Source organism: Podarcis melisellensis, assembly GCF_964234715.1.
Source record: "Podarcis melisellensis genome assembly, chromosome: 11".
In the NCBI taxonomy this organism is placed as follows: Eukaryota; Metazoa; Chordata; class Lepidosauria; order Squamata; family Lacertidae; genus Podarcis; species Podarcis melisellensis.
In genome coordinates, this window is record NC_138543.1 from 60,249,828 (window position 1) to 60,270,868 (window position 21,041).

A 21,041-nucleotide genomic window follows, 5' to 3' on the forward strand; every position below is an offset into this window, starting at 1 on the left:
GGAAATAAAGCGGAGCACCACCGTCCCCTCAACAAGTTAAGCGTGGCAGCGGAAAAACTCTCACTTTCAGACAAATCCACACATTTGATTTTATACACCACTCTTGAACATCAAATTAAAAAAGTTACAATTCACTGAACAGGTTGGTTGCAGCTTAGAACATTTCATTATCATTATATATATATGTATATTTTAGAAAAAGAGACAAAACAATATCCAGATGAAAGACGGTGACAAACAGCAAATCCTGTCGTAGGCAGCTTTGCAAAGATCAAGGTACCATAGGAGAAAGGCACGTTAACCTCTGATTGGTCCTGTGTGCTGTCATTTGGATGAAAATTGTAGTGACATATAACCCTGAGACTGTGGGAGGCTATGAGCAAGAGTTGACCAGGTGCACAGGCCCATTTTTAAAAGTACAAGTTTAAGGAGGTTTAAGATCCAGCACCCAGATGACGACATTCATTTCACCTCAAGGGGGTGGAAGGAAACGGAATTCTTTGTGAAAGGCTGGGAAGGACATTACAGTCTCCAAAGCTGCTGGGATTATGTCTCAGAAACACCCCACTTGGTTTGACTTACGAGCAGATTCACAATTTTCCCAGGGTATGTATCTAACAGTGTAGCTTACCTGACACTCAGGTATCCATCGGTGGAATTTAGGGGGTGGAGCCCCCCCAAATCTGCTCTAGAGGAGCCCTGACTGCTGTGCAACAGATTTAATAGGCATAGTGTAGGGTAGAAAGGGGAATTACAAAAAAAAACAATCAAACCCTGCTTCGCTCAGTTCCACCGATAGATGTTTTACCACCAATTGAGCACCGCCACTGGACCCAACCCTATTTCTAAGATGTTGGAAGGAGAAAGTTCAAAACATGCCATACAGATGACACCGACCCTTTGCAATCGTATAGCTGTTAGCTGGGGGTCCAGCCCTGACTAAGACCCCCTACTGACCATGTTTCATTAGCAGGCCCATCTTTGCGACACATGATCTGTGAAACAGCCCTCAGTGTTTCCTGCATGTCCAGGCACTTAAGAGTGGAAATGATTTTTTGGGAACTGTTTTATTCGGGGAAGGGGGCAGTTATTCAATGAACTCTCATAAATGCATGAAAAAGGCCTTTGCAGCCATGTGCCTCCAGAGAGTGTACACATGCAAAACTCTACCATGTTTATGACGAAGGGGCGCAAGATCCAGGAGCTGGAGCTGACAGGCAGCATCAAATCGTGTGTCTGGCTCACTGTGGTTTTTTGCTTTTCTTAAATTTTATTAATCTAGGTTTTCAAGATAGCCTGCGAAAGAGAACCACAAAACAAATACAAAACGGATCAAAAACATCGCTGTTAAAATGGCTGCCCTGGAATACATGGTGCAGCCTCAGCGTCCGGAGGCATAAGCTCTTCTTGCGGCCTCCGCTTTTCTCAATCGTAAGATGGAAGATGAAATAAGGACTTAACAAGGATCCCAACATTTGACACCACAGGTGCTTTTAGAAGTTCTCGCCCCCTTTTGTAGGAAAGAATCTCAGATCGTAAGTGGAATGAGAGAAGCTAATGTTACCATGAAATATGCTTTCTTCAGGCTCCAGACCAAAGTCCAGGGGCACAGTTGCATTCACAAGGAACCCTTTAAGCTTGCACAGTATTAAAGCCGCAACTTAGTGCCAGCTGCTGCCCCTCGCCAAAAAAGTATCATGGCAGTGGCTCTCTTTAGATCTCAGACTTCTGACAGCCAAAACCCATCATATGAATTGGAAATTGGAGGCATATTTCATCTACCTCTTTGCCCAACCCCAGGGGCAAAAACAGGCTTACTTTCAGACTATGCCATCCAGAGAAAGAGCTTCCTTCAATGCTCAGAGCAGCACAGCTCCTTCTTCTGCATGAGTCTGTGTTCCACACAGGCCTCCATAACAAAGAAACCGAAGACACAATGGACAACCACAGCCGAAGGCCAATACTCCCGCTCCTTCGCTACAATAGGAGAGGCAGAAAGCTCTGCACCATGCCCAGCGCAGACATGGGGCTAACATTATCCAGAAGCTGCTTGGAAGAATGCCAGGCCAGAGTATTAAACCACACAGAGGGACGCTTCAGCCAGTCTCACCTAAGACATGGATTTCTTCAGCTCGCTACTTATTTCCAGCCCCACAAGTGCAGTTTCTTTGTGGCACAGCAGCAGCAGCAGCAGCAGCAGCAGCCTTTGGCAAACTGGGCAGCAAAACTGAACTCCAGCTGAGAAGAAGCAAAAGGGCTTAAAGCTCCGATTTTGTCTTGCGGTGTTGTTTCTTGTCTTGGCAGAGAAGAAGCAAACCAAGCATTTTGCCATAGCAACAAACGCCGTGCTGCAAGTGCATTTTCTTGGATGGTCCAATTTAGAGGGGTTACGAATTACCCGGGTCAGAACAGCCACATGGGTCCCTGTGGGACTTCCATCAAGAAAGCCCCAAAGGCCAGACACGGGCAAAAAGTCTCCGCTCGTGTGCAGTAAGTCCAGAAGACCAGCCTATGGCTCGTGCTGCTTCTTGTGGGATCTTGGATTGCCTTGCTAATGAACCCAACACAAGGCAGACATTGCCACTCCGTGTTAAACAGAGCTATGTAGGGCTTACGTTTTAAGTCACTATCCCTGCCTGCAGTGCTAAAAGACGTTTCAGTGGCTTTAATGAGCTGGGCCACACACAATTTTCAACGCTGGAGGCCATTTGGGGTAGTTATTTGGCAGATCTATGGGGCCAGTCTCAGAAAGCAGTTCACCCAGCAGAACTAAAAATCTAACACAGGTGGACTGTGAAAACGGGCCATTTCTTCCTCCACCACCTCTTTCACAGAGCTCTCATGGACCACGAATTTCGCCCTGCAACCATCTATACACTCATATCCTTCCTGTGGGTCTGTGGGAGGAGGAAAGGGGAAAAGAGAAGGCAAGACAGACCTAGAACACAGGTCACATGTTGGACCCAGTACAGCATCATTAAACTTGTACTTTTCAAAATAACGTGAAGCCAGGTGCAAGCTGGGCTCTGTGGATAAAGTAGTAACGTATCTCATTATATAAATACTTTTTAATTTTTTTTCCTTTTAATTACAAGAAGCTTTTATTCCAGGTAATGTGACTGACAAAGTACCAGCACGTACGTACATACACCCCAACGCACACACACACTCGCACTCGCAGCCCCTGGGCTTTCACAGAAAGCTTGGCAGCAGCCGATCTAATGGAGGATTTCTACCTCACAGCAAAGTAAGGGGAGGAGGGGGCATGTAAGTTTGGTTAGCCTAAGCTCAGGGCAAAGACCCAGCCATTTTTAAGAAATGCAATAAAAAGAAGGGTTTATAAACCCCGTTGTAGAAAGATCAAAGGAGATTAAACCAAAACTAAAACTGTTCAAAAAATGTACAAAAACTGTTGGGAAACGGGTGGAAGATGCTGCGCCCCCTTCCGAAAAGAAAACAAAAGAAAAGGTTGACCCCAAGTTGCATCAAAACCAGAAGAGAACAGTGTAGTCGTCACACAATTCCTTTGTGTTTTAAAAAAGAAATGCCAGAGGGGGAAATAATTTGCACGAAAGATCTTTGTTTGGAAATTGTTCTTAGCTCCAGAGACCAGCATAATTCCCATGGAGTCCAGACGGAAGGGGACCTCCTGCCACAAAGAGTTTCGTGCCAGACGAGTCGTAGCAGTGGGTGTAAACAGCGTTTGGGAAGGAGCTGATGTCTGAAAAGTAATTCCGCCAGGTTTCATCATGATTCTGTCAAAGGAAAGGGCAACAACTGAGTCAGTCATGACCTTCCCCGCAACTGGCTGCTGCGCATCCCCGGGAGCACTCAAAAGGGAATTGGGAAGCTGCCGACCAGCTAGGAAAACCAAGCTGTTTAACAAGATGGAGAACAGCAGCAAAATAAGAGCCACCAATTTAAGCTGAAGCTGGTTTTCAGCCTAATAATAATAATAATTATAATAATTACACCCCGCCCATCTGGCTGCGTTTCTCAAGCCACTCTGGGCAGCTTTCAACAGAATATTAAAATACAATAGTCTATTAAACATTAAAAGCTTCAGATGTCTTCTAAAAGTATGGTTGTTGTTCTCTTTGACATCTGGTGGGAGGGTGTTCCACAGGGCAGGTGCCACTACCAAGAAGGCCCTCTGCCTGGTTCCCTGTAGCTTTGCTTCTCGCAGGGAGGGAACCGCCAGAAGGTGGCGGGTACAGGAAGGTGCAAATTCACGCAGGCCTGCTACCCACCAGGCAAGGCTTCCCACTTCCTCCCTCTCCCTTTAAGGGGGGCCTTTACACTTTGTACTGCAACTTTAAACGGCAGCAGCACAGAATGCCTCACTCTGAGGAAGGACATTCTTAGCCCTATCTAGACCAAGGCAGGATGGAGAGAGGAGGGTCAAGAGCGCTGCCACCAGCAGGGGAGAGGAAGGAATGGCAGCAGTGGTGGGAGAAGATGCGGAGAGGGCGGTGGCGCAATCTCTTGCATAGGCTCTGCAGACCAAACTCTTACGGAAAGGAAAAGCAAGAGCTTCTAATAGCCTGGCACATCCGTTCACCGGAAAGAGCAAACAGCTTATTTCACCTGTATCTGGCAACGCTGCCAGAAACAGAGCCCTCAGTCAGCGGAAGAGCCCTTAAAAAGCAATGTTTGTGGGAAGGCTACCTCTCGTTCAAGCTACAAACTACTCACCAGCCAACCTTTGCCAGTCGACAACTTGAGAATTTCACTTCCTCCTAATTTTGTTCCGTAGCAACTGTGCGGCGGCTTCTCGTCCAGGAACCTCTGGGCTCGGATGTCATAGAACAGCAAGGAACCCTGCCCGGTCCCCACCGTAATAATGTGTTCGTAGAAGCTCACAGAGCGAATACCTGTTGTGGAGGGGAGATGATTAATGGCAAGATCTGTGCCCATGGTTATCATCATCATCATCATCATTTCAGAATGCTGCCTTCGTTTTTTTTCAAAAAATAAAAAAATCTTCAAAAGGATTTCACTCATTCTAAGAGAGAAAATATTGCCCAGGAAGATTTTCCTCCAGCATTTCTACAAATTTACGATTTTTACAAGGGAAATGACACCTCAGCAAAAAAATGTGAAGAGTATTTTTTTTCCTTTAATTTTGTTTAGTCCCCCCCCCCCAAGCTCTACAGACAGCTGACTTGATGGCAGTTGCGCTCCTTACATCAAGGGACATGATGGAGTTGCTTCTCCCTCATTAATGCCAGTGTCAGTGTGGACAATTAGTCAGAACAGCTAGAAATGAAACCACCACCTTTAGCAGCAGTCTACCTCTGCTTACTAGAAGGGATGCGGGTGGCGCTGTTGGTTAAACCACTGAGTCTAGGGCTTGCAGATCAGAAGGTTGGCGGTTCAAATCCCCGCAACGGAGTGAGCTCCCGTTGCTCGGTCCCTGCTCCTGTCAACCTAGAAGTCCAAAAGCACCTCAAAGTGCAAGTAGATAAATAGGTACCGCTCCGGCGGGAAGGTAAACAGCGTTTCCGTGCGCTGCTCTGGTTCGCCAGAAGCGGCTTAGTCATGCTGGCCACATGACCCGGAAGCTGTACGCCGGCTCCCTCGGCCAATAAAGCGAGATGAGCACCGCAACCCCAGTCGGTCATGACTGGACCTAATGATCAGGGGCCCCATTACCATTACATTCCCTCTGCTTACTAGGTGGTGGAGAAAGACAACATGGTGATCACCCTGCCAGGTTTGTGAGAAACCCACAGTTGGAGAAAAGGTCACAGACCCCTTGATTTGTTCCAGTCTGTCAACGCCAATGTACTTTTATTAACAGGAACCTGAATGTCAGCAACTGCTGTGCTTTATGTCTCATTAGTAGCAAAAAAATGCCCCTTTCCACATTACAAAATAAATGAAGGAGATAAACAATATGCCAATTAGCTGGGGCGGTGAAGGGGGGAGTATACGAGAACAGATTTTGAAATTTATGATACTTCAAAAACCAGTCCCAGTCTCAAAATTCTGAACGTTAAATGATTTAATGTCATGCACAGGCACAAATGGTACCTGGAGATAATGGGAAACCTTTTCTCGTGTGCACCCACTCTCTGAACTATTTTGGGCATGAACCTCTAGTCACAGAACCTTGCTGCTGCGGTTTAAGAACATGATGAATTACACTTCAATGCCGCAGTATACCAAACTGTGTTATTTAAAAAATCCAGACAGGAAAGAATTATTATCGCACAGCCCTGAGCCAGTGCAAGGTCTGCCTTGACTTCTTAACGTATATCAACCAACATGAGCAGCCAGATGACGTGGCCTATGCCATCAAGTGAGGCCCAAGATTTGGCTAAAAATAAGGCCTTGGCAATCATAAAAGATCAGCAAGGTTCTGGGAAGTATAACTGAACCAATAGGAGAAAACCCAGGGATTTTGGACAAGTCAGCCTCATTTTGATGCCAGGAAAGATGTAGGAATGAAACAGAACAATTTAGATCCTTGAAAACATTAAAGTGGTGCTTAAGGCAAGACATAGATTTAATGAATGCCATGCCATATTTGATTTTTCTCTCTAAAAGTGTGGGACATCTTACTGATAACCTGGAGCCAGTAGGTTAAGAGACCTACATTTTAAAAAGACCTTTAGACACGGTGTCTCACAAGACAAGCTCATAAATCCAACCTGGAGTAGAATTAGGAGGTTTATATAACTGCTTAGAAAATGGTGCAGAATCTGTCCGAGTAACAGAACAACTGCAGTACTGATGTTCTGTACTATCACAGCAATGCAATAGTGACTTGGAGGCAAGAATTTCAAAGGACATCGAAATGGGAAACTGCAACTACTTCAGAAGATATGATCACAATTTAAAAATGAATTGATTATTGGGGGAAAGGGCAGAAATGGAGATGCTGGAATTAGTAATTGCAAAGAAAGCAGTCGTAGCCGGCAAGTTGTCCATGCAAACAGAGCTCTCACAATATAACATTGTATTAAAAGGAATATTAAGAACAACCCATGGGGCAGACTACTTCTATACTATTTGGCACAGAGGAGATCCTTGCAGGAGCACCAGTTTTCCTCCTTCCCACTTACAGAGGATGTACAACACCATCCCATTGCCAACATCATCCAGTGAAGGAACACTGTAACATATTGCCTAGTGTATAGGCTGAAATTCCACTGCTCAGGTTTTCTCACAAAGAATCCTTACCACTGCCTCGCTCCCTGGAACAGACAGACTTGACATTGTGGGAAGGCTGCCTTGGGTCCAGAAAGGAGACATGTGCCTGAGATCCAACAGCGTACACAGACCACTCCTGACCATAGGCCAGACACACATTCTCCCTGCAGTATGGTAGCTTCGTTGACAGCAGCTGGGGGGAAATAAAGACAGAAAACAACCCACATGAGAAGCAGTAGAGAGGACAATGAACAATAGGATGCAATGAAGTATCAAGAAAGTATACTTCTTTGTATTCAACTATTAGATTTTTAAACGTTTGCCAGCCAGAATTAGCAGGCCTTGCAAACAAATAATAGGAGAAATGAAGTGTATTTGCAGGCTAAACTTGCTTACAGAACTGCTGACAATCAGTGCTAACAATAATGGACTATATGGATCAATGGTTTGACTCGGTTTAAGGCAGATTCCTATGCCCCACCTTTCAGGAGAAAATGGCAAAAATATGGGTTCACCACTGAAAAGGCCCTGCTCCATTACCTGCCAATCTGTTGAACCTCAGTGATGGGCCAGTAAGCAGGGTACCTGAAGCAGCTCTTAAATGCCCCGGTAAGCCAGCAGGCAATTTAGAGCCATCCTTATCGGCAACCTGACAGACCATGCATGGTAGAGATCCACCCTTGCTGTGAGCAGAGCTTGTGTCACTGGCAAGTTTTGCTTTCTCTGCAGCCATCACTCTAAGCTGGTAAAAGGCATCCTAGCCACAGACACTGTGTGCCCCTCCATACACAGCACCGAGCCCAGGAGAACCCCCAAACTATGTGCCTGGTATTTCATGGGCGGGTGCAACTCTGTCCAAAACTGACTGCAAATCTCCACCCACTGTAACAGTTGTCACTGGAAACACGGAGACTGCTTTACAGCAGATAAGAGAGCCTTTGATAAATCACTCAGCTATGCTTTAGAGCAGACATGTTCAACCGGTCGACCATGATCGACAGACAGATCCCCGGTCGATCCCGGGATCCTTACTGATCGAGGGATTAAAAGAATGGGGGAATGAATGTCTCTGCCACCCTCCACCCTCTCTCTCTTCCTCCGTCGCATCAAGCAGGCGGTTGTTTGGCGATTGTTGATGTCAATAGGGGATACAATGATTGGGTTTAGCACCGTGTGCGTTTGTTAGCTGTTGATTTTTCAGTGAGCGACGTATGGCATTTCCCCTTTAAAAAAAAGCTCAACAATTCTGGTCAGCCCTTCCAACTGTCAGGAAGTGCTGCAATTTGGCTCAAAACTTATTCAATCCCAAATCAGGAATAAAGCCCAGCATACATGTTTCCCACACTAGCAGGTTACCTTTGAAAGTGTGTATTCTGCTTTCCAGAGGTGGAAATATCCATCCAGGGACACTGCTCCCAGCTCCTGGAACAGAAAGAGCTTTGTAATCCACTTGGCCACTGCAGAAGATCCTTGCGGAGTACCAATCAGTATTAAAAGTCTGCCAATATACAATGCTAAAACAACAGAGACCCAGAGACCCCATCTCAGAATCTCAGCACTGACACAAACTCATCCGCCCGACCCCATTTGCAATGTTGGGTCAACCACCATTGACCTAACATGGATGGTTTTTCCAAGGATTACTGAAGTAATTTAAAACAAAATGCTTTGGAAAAGGGATAGGAAAAGTGTAGCCCTCCAGGTGTTGCTGGACTCCCTTCAGCCCCAGCCAGCACAGCACAGGCATGATGGGACTGTTTAGGAAAGTTTTTTAAGATTTGTGTTTTTAATGTTCGGTTGGGAGCTGCCAAGAGCGGGTGGGGTATAAATAAATACAACAACAACAACAATTATGATTATGATTATGATTATTTAGCAACATCAACAGAACCACAGGATGCACACTATAATTTTTCAGTGGGTTCCTGCAAACCATTAAAATTCAGAAAGGTAGCATGGGAAGAAAGAACAGCACAAGCTTATAGCCAAAAGTGGTCAAGAGAAGAACTGCATGCACCTCTAGGCTGCTGTGTGCAGCTCTTAAGAATCCAGAGTGCCCTAGTTTTTATTTAAAAATGAAGCACTCAGCAGTTTCTAGACCTCAGAATCAGAGGCACAGGTTGCAAAAATCTGATGGCGAAAGCCAGGCAGGACTGCCAGATATCCCTTATTTTAAAAATAAGTGCCTTATTTCACAACATCACTGCTCCACAGAGACCATGGGGCATGACCCCCTCAGTGCCTTTGCCATTTGCAACACAAATAATTGCATCTGTCTTCCCCCCTTCGATTTCAGTGTCTGCGTCAGCAAACCAATGGGAAGCACAGCAGGTGCCTGCCTCAACGTCATCACAATTTTTAACATTTGCTTAATTTGCAACACCTGCAGAAATATGGGTGTTCTTCTTCCGCCTCTCCCAGCATCAAGAATTTGCATTCTGGAGCAGGCCGGAATGATAGAATGGGTGAGAGGTGTTTACGTAAAAATGCAAACATGGGGGGAAGCCCAGCTGGGTGTTATGGGGTGGGTGGGTGTCCCACATGCGAATTCCTGGAAAACTCAAATATGCCGTTTTTTGTTTTGAGCTTTCAGCACACACTTTTTTCAGTTACTTAATGTGGTTGGCGCTGTGGGTTAAGGCCTCAGCGCCTAGGGCTTGCCGATCGAAAGGTCGGTGGTTCGAATCCCAGCAGCGGGGCGTGCTCCCGTTGCTCGGTCCCAGCGCCTGCCAACCTAGCAGTTCAAAAGCACCCCCAGGTGCAAGTAGATAAATAGGGACCGCTTACTGGCGGGAAGGTAAACGGTGTTTCCGTGTGCTGCGCTGGCTCACCAGATGCAGCTTTGTCACGCTGGCCACGTGACCCGGAAGTGTCTCCGGACAGCGCTGGCCCCTGGGCTCTTAAGTGAGATGGGCGCACAACCCCAGAGTCTGTCAAGACTGGCCCGTACGGGCAGGGGTACCTTTACCTTTACTAATGTGGTTTTAGCCAGAAAAGGCACTAAAGGTGGGAGCAGAGTGCATAACAACAACAACAACAATTCCAACACTGAAATTCTCGGGATCGTAGCTACTTTCAACGTATTTATAGCACTGGCAATGAGGAGGTTATGGTCAGATACCTCGGAACTTATTTATCTTACTGACCTTGTTCTTGTTGTTGAAAGCTAGTGCCCGAACCTTGCAGTTGTCCGGGTTGGTGTTCTCCTTGGGGATGTCCTTCAGAGCCCTGTGTGTTATGTGAGCATAGACGGGAACTCGAGACAAGTTGCGTCTTGCATCGCTCTTGGCTAGGACTTCATCCGTCACTTCCCAGAGCCCCATTGAACCATCTCGGGAGCCTGCATGGGACAGCAGACCCAAGGACACATTAAACACATGCCCTCCTAGTATTATGCCGCTCTCTGACTGCGATGGGGCACATGCCTAAAGAGAGGCAAGCGCTACGTATTCAGTCACGCACCACTCATAATGCAGCTCTCTGCCTGCCACAGGCCAAGCCAGGAACACTGAACTGTCTATCTTGGCACAGGATGTTTCAGGCAAGCGAGGAGAGCAGAACCCCCAGTTTCCCGCAGAGAAAAGGTTGTGCACACAGAATGCATTCCAAAAGGGGCAAACATCTGAAATTCTTTCAAGATTAATTGAACTCTGACAGCCTCCTGCAACCGTCTGTTTGGTTAACACACGACAGAACAAACTGTGTAAACGCAGTCCTGCAGTGCATCCTGACAAAGGCACAACTGTAGACTTTACAGGAGGTTGTAAACAAGAGCAAAAAATAAAGATCATGCCACAGCGTCCTGGCATTTCTCCACTGGATGTGTTACAGTGGGACAAAGTCCAGCCAGCCTCCACTGCGAGGGCTTTGGAGCTATGCCGAACGCTGTCAGCGTCGCTCAGTACATCCTGTGGGCTGTTTCTCAGCTTGGCTGTAACACAGTGCAATTATAATCACTATGGAAGAGTGAAATCTGCCATGGTTCATTTGCTATTCTGAAGATATGCAAATGCTGCAACCATTATCACAGCATACGGTGACACAGGAAAAGCTCAGAAGCCCATTTTAGCTTCCAGGCGAGGAAGTGGCAATGCAGAACTGGGGCCAAGCAGCCCAGCTTGTGGTTCAAGTATCAGTATTTCAGAACTTTAGGGTAGAATTGGAAGCAGTTTGGCAATGGGGTGGTGGTTGTTATGAGATTTCCTCTGAAACCTCAAGCCTCTACCCTTTCTGGTTACAGAAAAGCCACTATAATGTTCAAGGTGTGGATCCACAATAAGGCTCAGAAACTAGAGAGAGCCTAGGCAGGTCTTTCAGAAGACTTCAGTGCTCTCTCCAGAGTTTCTTGGCCACTTTGCCATGGCTAAAAATTCACCTTTCTGCTAACTTGCAAGTGGCCACCTATCCCTCCATGCCTAAGTCCATGCCCTTTTGTTCTCTGCTGAATTTTAGAATGGAATGACAAAACTCTTGGGGGGCAGGGAATCTAGCTCTTGGGTGCCAAAAATGTGAGATTCTCTCATACAAGCTGCAAGGGGGTCGGAGGAACTGTGTGATATATACTTTGATGAGGGACACAGAGATGTTAGAGACATCTAACTCCTTGCAAAAAGTGCCGTTTTCTTTTGGGTTGATGGGTAGGGGGAATATGGAAAAGGGAGCTTAAGTACTTAAGACAGACATGATTAAAAAATCAAAAAGACACATTTGAAGCCTCAGGCATTCTACTCATGTGTAAAAGCAACAGGCACGCTAATCGCCATTGTCATAACACTCCATGACCTGGAAAGCAACTCCCTGAAGCAGGAATCTTCCTGGTTTTCACAGAGGCTTCCCAGGACGTGGAACCCTGGAAAAGGATGGAGACAGAGTGGGAGCTGAGTTTACCACACACGTTCCCACTACTGTTGGTTTTACACACATGTACAATGCCTGAGGGGAGCTTGTGAGTTACAAGAGAAGCTACAGTCCGTTAGATGTTAGGGCGCACAGAAATAAAGCCATTAGCAGAAGTTACCAGAAACAGCCATGGTGTCACTGATCCATGCAATAGAAAATATCCAATCTTTGTGGCCGTCCTAGAGAAAGAAAGGAAGGAAGAAATGAGGATGCGGGAGAATTCTTTCAAGGCAAAGGTTTCATATATCAAGGTAAAGGTTTCATGTATTTCCTTAAACATCAAATAAATGCAGCTGGTTTTCTTGATAACACGCATGCAAGGTTGTTCTCCAAAAAGGCAACCAGAGATGCCTGATGAGAGGGGGCAGTTTTTGGATTTTTACACTAGAAGATTATAAACAAGTTCACAGGACGCCAACCAAATCCAATTCCCTGCAATCTCCCACAGCTTCAGAATATTAAACATTCCCGTTATGTAGAAGTACATCAGACCATCCAACTTCTGACAACTAACATAAAGATGCCTTCTTTAATCTGCCCATCATCGAATGGACTCATCACCAGATTGAGACAGAATTTCCATGAAAATGAAATAAAACGTCTGAAGCATGTAGGGGCACTTACATCTCCCACGCAGACAGGATCAAGTGTAGGCAGGCGATAAATCGCAAGGCTGTTTGGGTTGTCCCCTCCCGTAGCCAAGAGGGTCCTGGAAGGGTTCAGCTCAATGGCGTGAATCCCGCAGCCCTGCTGGTTCACCATGTCTGGTTCTCGGTCCTTCAGAATTGGAATCTTGGTAATCTGACCCGTCTGGACATCGACCACAAACAACTGGAAGGAAGGAAAGAAGGAAGGAAGAAGGGAGGGAGGGAGGGAGGGAGGGAGGGAGGGAGGGAGGGAGGGAGGGAGGGAGGGAGGAAGGAAGGAAGACACACCTGTGGTCATTCCTAAAGCTGAATCTGCACAGAGAACACTGTGATTATAGGACATTTTTAACCAAACGTGCTTTGCATAAAGAGAAGAAGCAGCCCATGCTTTTGTGGTAACATGCCCAAAGAAGGTGAACAAAGAACCAGGGAGTCATTGGTTCAATTCTTCTACCACCATCCACAATATAGGGATGGTGCTGGCCAACCACGCAGGGCAGGATTTAAGCAAGGTAATGTGAAACAACGAACACTGAAAAAGCATATTACTGTTAATAATTTATTTTTCTGCATCAGGTGTTCCTGACTTTGGTGTTCCTTCCCCACAACAACTTTGGCACCACCAGCAGCTGGGATCTGACAGATCACCTGAGGGAATGCGATCCCACTACTGTCTCAAAGTGCAAGCTGGGAAGTTGCTCACGTATGCTCTAGCACAGGGGTCAGCAAACTTTTTCAGCAGGGGGCCAGTCCACTGTCCCACAGACCTTGGGGGGGCCAGACTATGGTTTTTTTTTGGGGGGGGGAAAGATGAACGAATTCCTATGCCCCACAAATAACCCAGAGATGCATTTTAAATAAAATCACATATTCTACTCATGTAAAAACACCAGGCAGGCTCCACAAATAACCCAGAGATGCATTTTAAATAAAAGGAGACATTCTAGTCATGTAAAAACACACTGATTCCTGGACCGTCCGTGGGCTGGATTTAGGCAGTGGTTGGGCCGGATCTGGCCCCCAGGCCTTAGTTTGCCTACCCATGCTAGCACATGGGAGGCAGGAACCCAAGTAAGTACTTGTTTGCTCTGGAGACCCAAACGTAATAGAGAGAAGGGGAAATATGCAACCTACCAAACCACACTGCAGCACTGCTACCTTCACACAGATCTATGCTGCTTGGCTGCCTTCCCTCCAGATCTATTAAGGAAGAGTCAACAAGAGGTTGCTTGCAGAGCCTGGCGTGCTAACTTAGCAGGTTGCAGCTGCCTACAAAACAGATGCTTTGTTCTGCTCTAGGGGAACGCCGTGAAAAATACAACCAGGAAGCCAAATCACAGGGGCCCCTTTTAGACACTGCATCCAATCAACGAATATTTCTGCAAGGGAAAGGGCTGTAGCTCAGTCATCCCAGATTTGATCCCTGGCCTCTCCGGACAGGGCTGGGAGAGGCGCTCCTGTCTGAAAACCTGGAGAGCATCTGCCAGGCACTGACAACAATACTGAGCTCTATCAATGGGCCTGGCTGTGTATATGACAGCCGTCTATATACATACGGAGCATTTTTATGCTGCTTTTCAAACATACTGCTTTTCTGCATCCCTGAAGGCTAGAAATTCACTTTAGACAATGAAGAGCTAGAGTTCTGAGGAGTAACAAAAGCCCATCAGCTACCCAGAACTTCTTGCACAGCCCAGCTCTGTCACAGAGCATGCAAGCCATTTTAAATCGAAGTTCCGTTTTTAGACTCAGGCAGAACAATCCAACAAATGCAGTATGTAGCACCACGAGCAGAAGCATAATATGAAAGTAATAAATTTTAAAAGGTCAAACAAGAACTCCTTAAAAAACTGATGGCAAAGCAGCAGTCCCCGTTATGAAAAGAAGAGGGAGTGTTTACATCATGGGGTGTAATTCTGGAGTAAACTACTAATTTCAATTTAACCATGTAGTGTGCAGAAACCTGTATAAGCGGGCCAGAGGTTATCCAAGTATTTCTAGGTTTGCTTTACTACTGGTCTTATTAGTGGATGAATGAACTCGTTTCATTATCCTAACTGTAGCTAGGAAGCCTAGCGAGTTGCTCACTCAAAGCTAAATCAATTCATGCATGAATCAGACACAGAATCCATTTTCAGATTTGAAGTGCTCCTTGCAGAAAAGTTGGCAGCGGCAGCAGCAGCAGCAGCAATACTGTAGACCTGGACTGGGAAATTTTCAGTCATCTGCTTCTTGCTCAGGCATGTAAAACGTTGCTCACCAGATTCAAAGCTCTTTCCCACAAGGTCTCAAGGCCTATTTCATGCTAGCTTAGGAACCCAAATTATACAGTTCAAATTTGAATTTAATCGAAACTACTTAGTTTTGCTTCAGCTCACCTGTAAAACTCAAGCCAACTGATGCAATTCCCCTACAAATGCTAAAAAACCTAAACACGTGTCTTCAAGACCATCTTCTGATACCATTCATACCCTGACTTCTTCAATCAGCCTGACTATTCCAGTTCACCATGCATCTCTCCACTACATTACACAAACTAAAACCCAAATGAACCAAAAATGAACTTGGTCAAGTGTATCAAACAAGCGGGAAACCAATTTTTTGCATGTTCAATTAATGCGCAACCACTAAAGCGCGGGTAGTTTTTACCCAGAAGAAGTGGGGCGGAATGGGACAGGCTTGTGCATGCCCTGCCGACACGCACAAGGGCCAGGAACTCAACCCCATAATAATAGAGGGTTGGCTGTATTTAAAAATTTCCCATTTAGAAGGATTGTCAGTGAAAAGAAAACATGGATTTTTAGTGCACCAAATTGAAGCCAACAGCTCATTCAAACAAAAGAACTGTGAGTCAAAAAGTGATCTGTGTGTGTTCTACAATGAAACTGGCATTCACACAATTTAAGAACACATGAAACTGCCCTATACATAGCCAGATCAAGATTCTCTGCTCTGATTAAATGCAGCATTATTCCCTGCCTGATTGAGAAAATTAAAACTGACAAATCACCAGGTCTGGAAGGCATCCACCCAAGAGTTTTTAAATGAGAAATGGCTGACCTCCTAACAAAAATAAGTAACTTGTCTCTATAATCAGCCTCCATAAATGAGGACTAGAAAATGACCAATGTAAAACCTATTTTGAAAAAAATGGATCACATATAAGCTCATGGGCAGCGATTGACCAGATCAAACAGACCTTGGGGTTGTAACTGGATTGTTCAATGATGCCAACGCAGTGAGAGACAGCAGTGTAAAGGGTGAATTTCATGCTAGGGATCATTAGGAAATGAAGTGAAAAAGAAACTTTAATATCACGCTTTTATACAAAACTATGGTGCAGCTGCACTTCAGCTACTGCCCACAGTGCGGGTTGCCTCACCTCAAAAATGGCATTGTACCACAGAGCATATACACAATAATTTACCCTTAGATTTATGGTAGGTACAAGCAGGCTTGCAACAGGAAACCAGGAACTACAGGCAGGCGAATAAATGGGCTGACAGAGGAGGAAAGGTCTCTCTACCACACTAGTAAAAAAATAATAATTGCAGGCTAGGAGGTTCTAGAAGTTTATATACAAGGCTGAAATAATACAGTAATGAACTCACTTTCAATTAAAGACAAATGCTGCATAATTTTTACTATACTGTACTGTACATTTATTCCTACCCCGTCTTTTTCCCCGACAGGGACTCAAGGCGGCTTATAGATAAAACTAAAAGGGAAAGTAGAAAGTGTGTATGAAAACGCAGCAAATGCTAGGAAAAAGCAGGCAAGGTTTTAAACGGTCTCATCTTGGTCTTTTTCTGAACACTTTGTGTAGCTACACAATATCCAGGAGCGGTTCTAGCTTAAGGAGGTAGAGAGATATTTGCACTTACTGTGTTGCATTTTGTCCCACACACCACTTGCCGGTGATTCAGCCACTGAGATGCAAACACTTTATTGAGGGTCCCAAGGTGAAACTCTCTTTCCTTCAGGAGACTGGGCAGTTGCTGGGCTGCATATCCGTGCAGGAGTCGGTGGTAGCTGGACTCATCCTGCATCCGCACCTCTCTTCCTTTCAAGTAGCACACCAGTGACCTTTTAACCGGGGGGAGCCGCTTCCTTTTGTGAGCTGAGTGGTCCCAGCCATACTGCGGGAAAATGACAACAGTTCATGTAACTTATGACCTTCAAAGGATTCTGCCTATCTGCCCCAGAGGGAAGATCCATTTTATGTAACAAAGAGACCCCTTAAGAATATGACACATCTTTCACTGGATCAGAGATATATTCTAGGATCTTGCTCTACTGAATAATAAATAATAATAATGACACGTCTTCATAAAGGAATCTGTCCGTTTCTCTTAAGACGTTCCCTGCCTTCAGAGGTTAGGTGAGTGGCAAACAAGTGAAGGACTTAATCTGTGGTGGCTCCCACTTTATGCAACACCCTCTTCCCTAGGAGTATTCACACGGCACTGATTTGTTTCATTTCCAATGTCTTGTTAACACTTTTTATTATCTTATACATATGATATACATGCTTTTTGACAATCTATTGTAAAGTGATAAGCATTGGCTTTTTAGCTCATTTTACATTTTATGGTTAATTCATTTCTAATTATGACCAGCCATTCCTTCGCTTGTTTACCATCTAGCCCGAAGAGTTCTGGAGACCTGGAAAGGTTGCCCGTCATTTCGTGGCATATTGGTTTGCCTAATAAAGATACTGATTGCTCCGATGTGGATTTTGAAATATTACTTACTGGCCAGTACAGCTACCTTTACTTTCTGAGGCATTATCGTGCCTACACCTTGGGTTAAAATGGAAAATAATGAACCATTAGTACCATGAACATGGACTACAATGTGGCCGTTTGCAGAGGACCAAGATGGATTCACATAAATTTACATTTTCAGCTGACCCAGACACCTAAAGTTTAATTCCCCCCGAGACAATAAACTGCATCTAAACTTTAGGTCTTCAGGCAGCAGGGCCAACTCCTACTTACATCACAGAATGCGCCTCCAATACACAAAATCGAAAATGAAATCCCTGCACACGGGAAATTGGCAAGTCAGTCGGCTGCACCCAAGCTTCCAGATGGGCTGCTTTGTTGTTGTTTTCACCTACAGGGATTTCCACCCCCCCCCTTTCTGTATGGAGGACCAATCAATCATGCTAGTCTTAATAGTCTTTGCCAGCGGCTTCTGAAGGACTCTGCCCCAGCCAGCAAGCTCGTCGGGGCTACATAGGCGAGCGAGGTTCGGGGAGATGGGGGCCTTGGCTTGTCGCTCACGCGGATGCCCAGCTTCCCTTTCTACTCCAGCCCCCGAAAACAAACCTGATGCGCCCTCCTCTGGCCAGCCAAGCCCCGCCTCCACCCCCTCCGTTTACACGCGGTCCGCAGCATCGGGAGCCTGGGGGGCGTTTGGGCACTACTGGGTGGAGAGCAGCGGCCGGCGCGCCTGGTGCCCTCCTGGCGTTCGGGGCCGAGGCGGTTGCAAAGCTCCGAACGCCGAATCCAGGGCTCGGGCGCTCCCGAGAGCCGCTGGCTTCTCCTTCGGGCTGGTGGGAGAGGGGAGGGGAGCAGGTCTTTCCAGGGGGAGGCCGAATAGCAGGCACCGATCAGCCCCCCGGCGCTCTCCCGGGCGCAGCTGCGATGCGCCCTGGTCCCCTCTCCAATTGCGCTCCATGATCACCACCCCGCTCCAAGGACGCATCCAGCAACCCCCGCCATCGCCATTGCAGGTGGCAAGAAGGCCCCGGGGGTTGGGCAACCGGGAAGTGTCATCTGGCTGCGCCACCTCGACCGACACCGATCCGGGCGGCTTCATCGCCCTTTCCAACTCCACGCACCTTGGAGAGATCAGAGTCAACGGGGAGGAGCGCGGTGGGAAGGAAACGGAGCCTGCATGTTCAGGGGCAGCCTACCTCTGAACGCCGATAAAGCAAGCGGCGGGAGGAGGAAGGGTCCCCACGGCAGAAGAAGGGGATGGAGAGACAAGGCGCTGGGACCCGCGGCTCGGAGCTAACGCGCCCAAACCCTCGCTTGCTTTCTGGGGGGGGGGGGAGCGACGAGACTGGTTTTATTTGCCGATTTCATTGTTTGCGCTTTGAGCTGGGGGGCAGCTGCAAATAACGGAGACAATGGAGCAGTCGGGCCCTCCGGCCTTTCTCTGTCCTCCAAAGCAACACACCGTCGTGTGGATCGATCGATCGATCATAATATTAAAGTTTTTATGGGGGCGGTGTCGGGTACGGATCGAGGGAAAACCGAGGGAAGCGAAATAGACAGTACTGCAAACTGCCTTGGGCACCTTGGCGGGAATCCGGTACCTACAGGAAATAGGTAACTCTACAGATCCGCGCAAACATGTGTGCGCATTGTTTACTCCTTGCCTTCCCGCAAGCCGCGGCGCTTTACCTTCTGTTTCGCTCCCCTCCGTTTCTCCCGCTCCCCGCCGCTGCCCCCACAATAACCTGCACGTTACCTTATACAGTATCATATATTGATTATACACTGAACTATATTACTGATTGATCGGCACGGAGCAGAGGACGCGCGTGTGTGTATTCACACGTACGGTATGTTTCACGTCTGCCTCTGGCACATCGCCGTGTGCGTCCGGAGACAGGCGGATGCCAACCCGAGGCCCAAGCCTATGTCCCCTGTTGTAAACAAAAATTGCCCGTTTCCCTTAAGGGGTACCCAAGAGCCCTTCTAGAGTCCTTTACGGGTTCTCCATCGGTCGGAGAAAATAACAGAGGCCAAGCAGAGAATATTGAGAAGCAAAGCAGCTCGTAAGCCTGATCTTTATTGAACTGTTGCAACCAGGTGCTCCTCTTACACGCAGGAAAGGAGGAGGAAAATTCCTATCACACGCCCCCCCTACAAGAAAGAGCAGGCTCTGCCCATCTGGGCCGGAAGCCCCTCACCAGGCTGCTTGGCCCACGTCCTCCGAAACGACCACCCCAAAACAAGCCCCCCTCCTCCCCAACCAAGGGCCAAATACAGTATTTGGGGGCCAGCCCCCCATCTCCCCAAAACAAGCCCCCCTCCTCCCCAAGCAAGTCCCAAGGGCCAAATACAGTATTTGGGGGCCAGCCCCCCAGCTCCCCAATACAAACCCCTCCTCCCCAACCAAGTCCCAAGGGCCAAATACAGTATTTGGGGGCCAGCCCCCCGCCTCCCCAAAACAAGCCCCCCAACTCCCCAACCAAGTCCCAAGGGCCAAATATAGTATTTGGGGGCCAGCCCCCTCCTCCCCAAAACAAGCCCTCTCCTTCCCAACCAAGTCCCAAGGGCCAAATGCATTATTTGGGGGCCAGCCCCCCAGCTCCCCGTCTCCCCAAAACAAGCCCTCTCCTTCCCAACCAAGTCCCAAGGGCCAAATGCATTATTTGGGGGCCAGCCCCCCAGCTCCCCAAAACAAGCCCTCTCCTTCCCAACCAAGTCCCAAGGGCCAAATATAGTATTTGGGGGCCAGCCCCCCGCCTCCCCAAAACAAGCCCCCCAACTCCCCAACCAAGTCCCAAGGGCCAAATACAGTATTTGGGGGCCAGCCCCCCGCCTCCCCAAAACAAGCCCCCCTCCTCCCCAACCAAGTCCCAAGGGCCAAATACAGTATTTGGGGGCCAGCCCCCCGCCTCCCCAAAACAAGCCCTCTCCTCCCCAACCAAGTCCCAAGGGCCAAATACAGTATTTGGGGGCCAGCCCCCCACCTCCCCGTCTCCCCAAAACAAGCCCCTCCTCCCCAAGTCCCAAGGGCCAAATGCATTATTTGGGGGCCAGCCCCCCACCTCCCCAAAACAAGCTCCCCTCCTCCCCAACCAAGTCCCAAGGGCCAAATGCATTATTTGGGGGCCAGCCCCCCGCCTCCCCAAAACAAGCCCCCCTCCTCCCCAAGCAAGTCCCAAGGGCCAAATGCATTATTTGGGGGCCAGCCCCTCAGCTCTTCCTGGCCCCTCTCCGCCCCCGCCCCCGGGCCTACCTGCTCTCCTCCGGGCCCCGCCGCGGGGGCCGCCGCCCTCCTCTTCCTGCTAACTGTCTTCCTGGCCATCTCCGGCGCGACCCCGGCCCGGGCCCCGCATGAAGGGGCAGGGGGAGGAAAGGGCCGCCCGCCGCCGACGGAGCATGGGACGGAGCCGGGTCGCCCCTTCCCCTTCCTCTCGGCCTGGCCTTGCCTCTCTCTTTCTCTCCCTCCCGCACCGAGCCAGCCAGCGAACGACCGACCGACCGACCGCCCTCCACAGGCCCGCCCGACCGGGCGCCGCTCACGGCATTTTGCGCCCGGAAAACCAGACGGGGAGGAGGGAGGGAAGGAAGGCGCTTTACGGCCCCGCGC

General features: G+C 47.9%; 1 protein-coding gene across 2 annotated transcripts; it reads right to left on the reverse strand.

The window, feature by feature from the left end:
• Nucleotides 1–3,560: 3,560 nt before the first annotated feature.
• Nucleotides 3,561–21,041, reverse strand: DCAF12 (DDB1 and CUL4 associated factor 12). Of its 2 annotated transcripts, none has more exons than XM_081929874.1 (9): nt 20,688–21,041; nt 16,589–16,843; nt 12,682–12,888; nt 12,176–12,236; nt 10,305–10,498; nt 8,515–8,580; nt 7,189–7,351; nt 4,696–4,874; nt 3,561–3,755 (listed from the first exon to the last, which is right to left on the reverse strand). In XM_081929874.1, the coding sequence occupies exons 1-9, from the start codon at nt 20,754–20,756 to the stop codon at nt 3,597–3,599; spliced, it is 1,353 nt and encodes a 450-aa protein (XP_081786000.1). In that variant the 5' UTR covers nt 20,757–21,041; the 3' UTR covers nt 3,561–3,596. The 2 variants fall into 2 exon arrangements, with proteins under 2 accessions (XP_081786000.1, XP_081786001.1); XM_081929875.1 differs by lacking the exon at nt 20,688–21,041 and adding an exon at nt 18,038–18,365.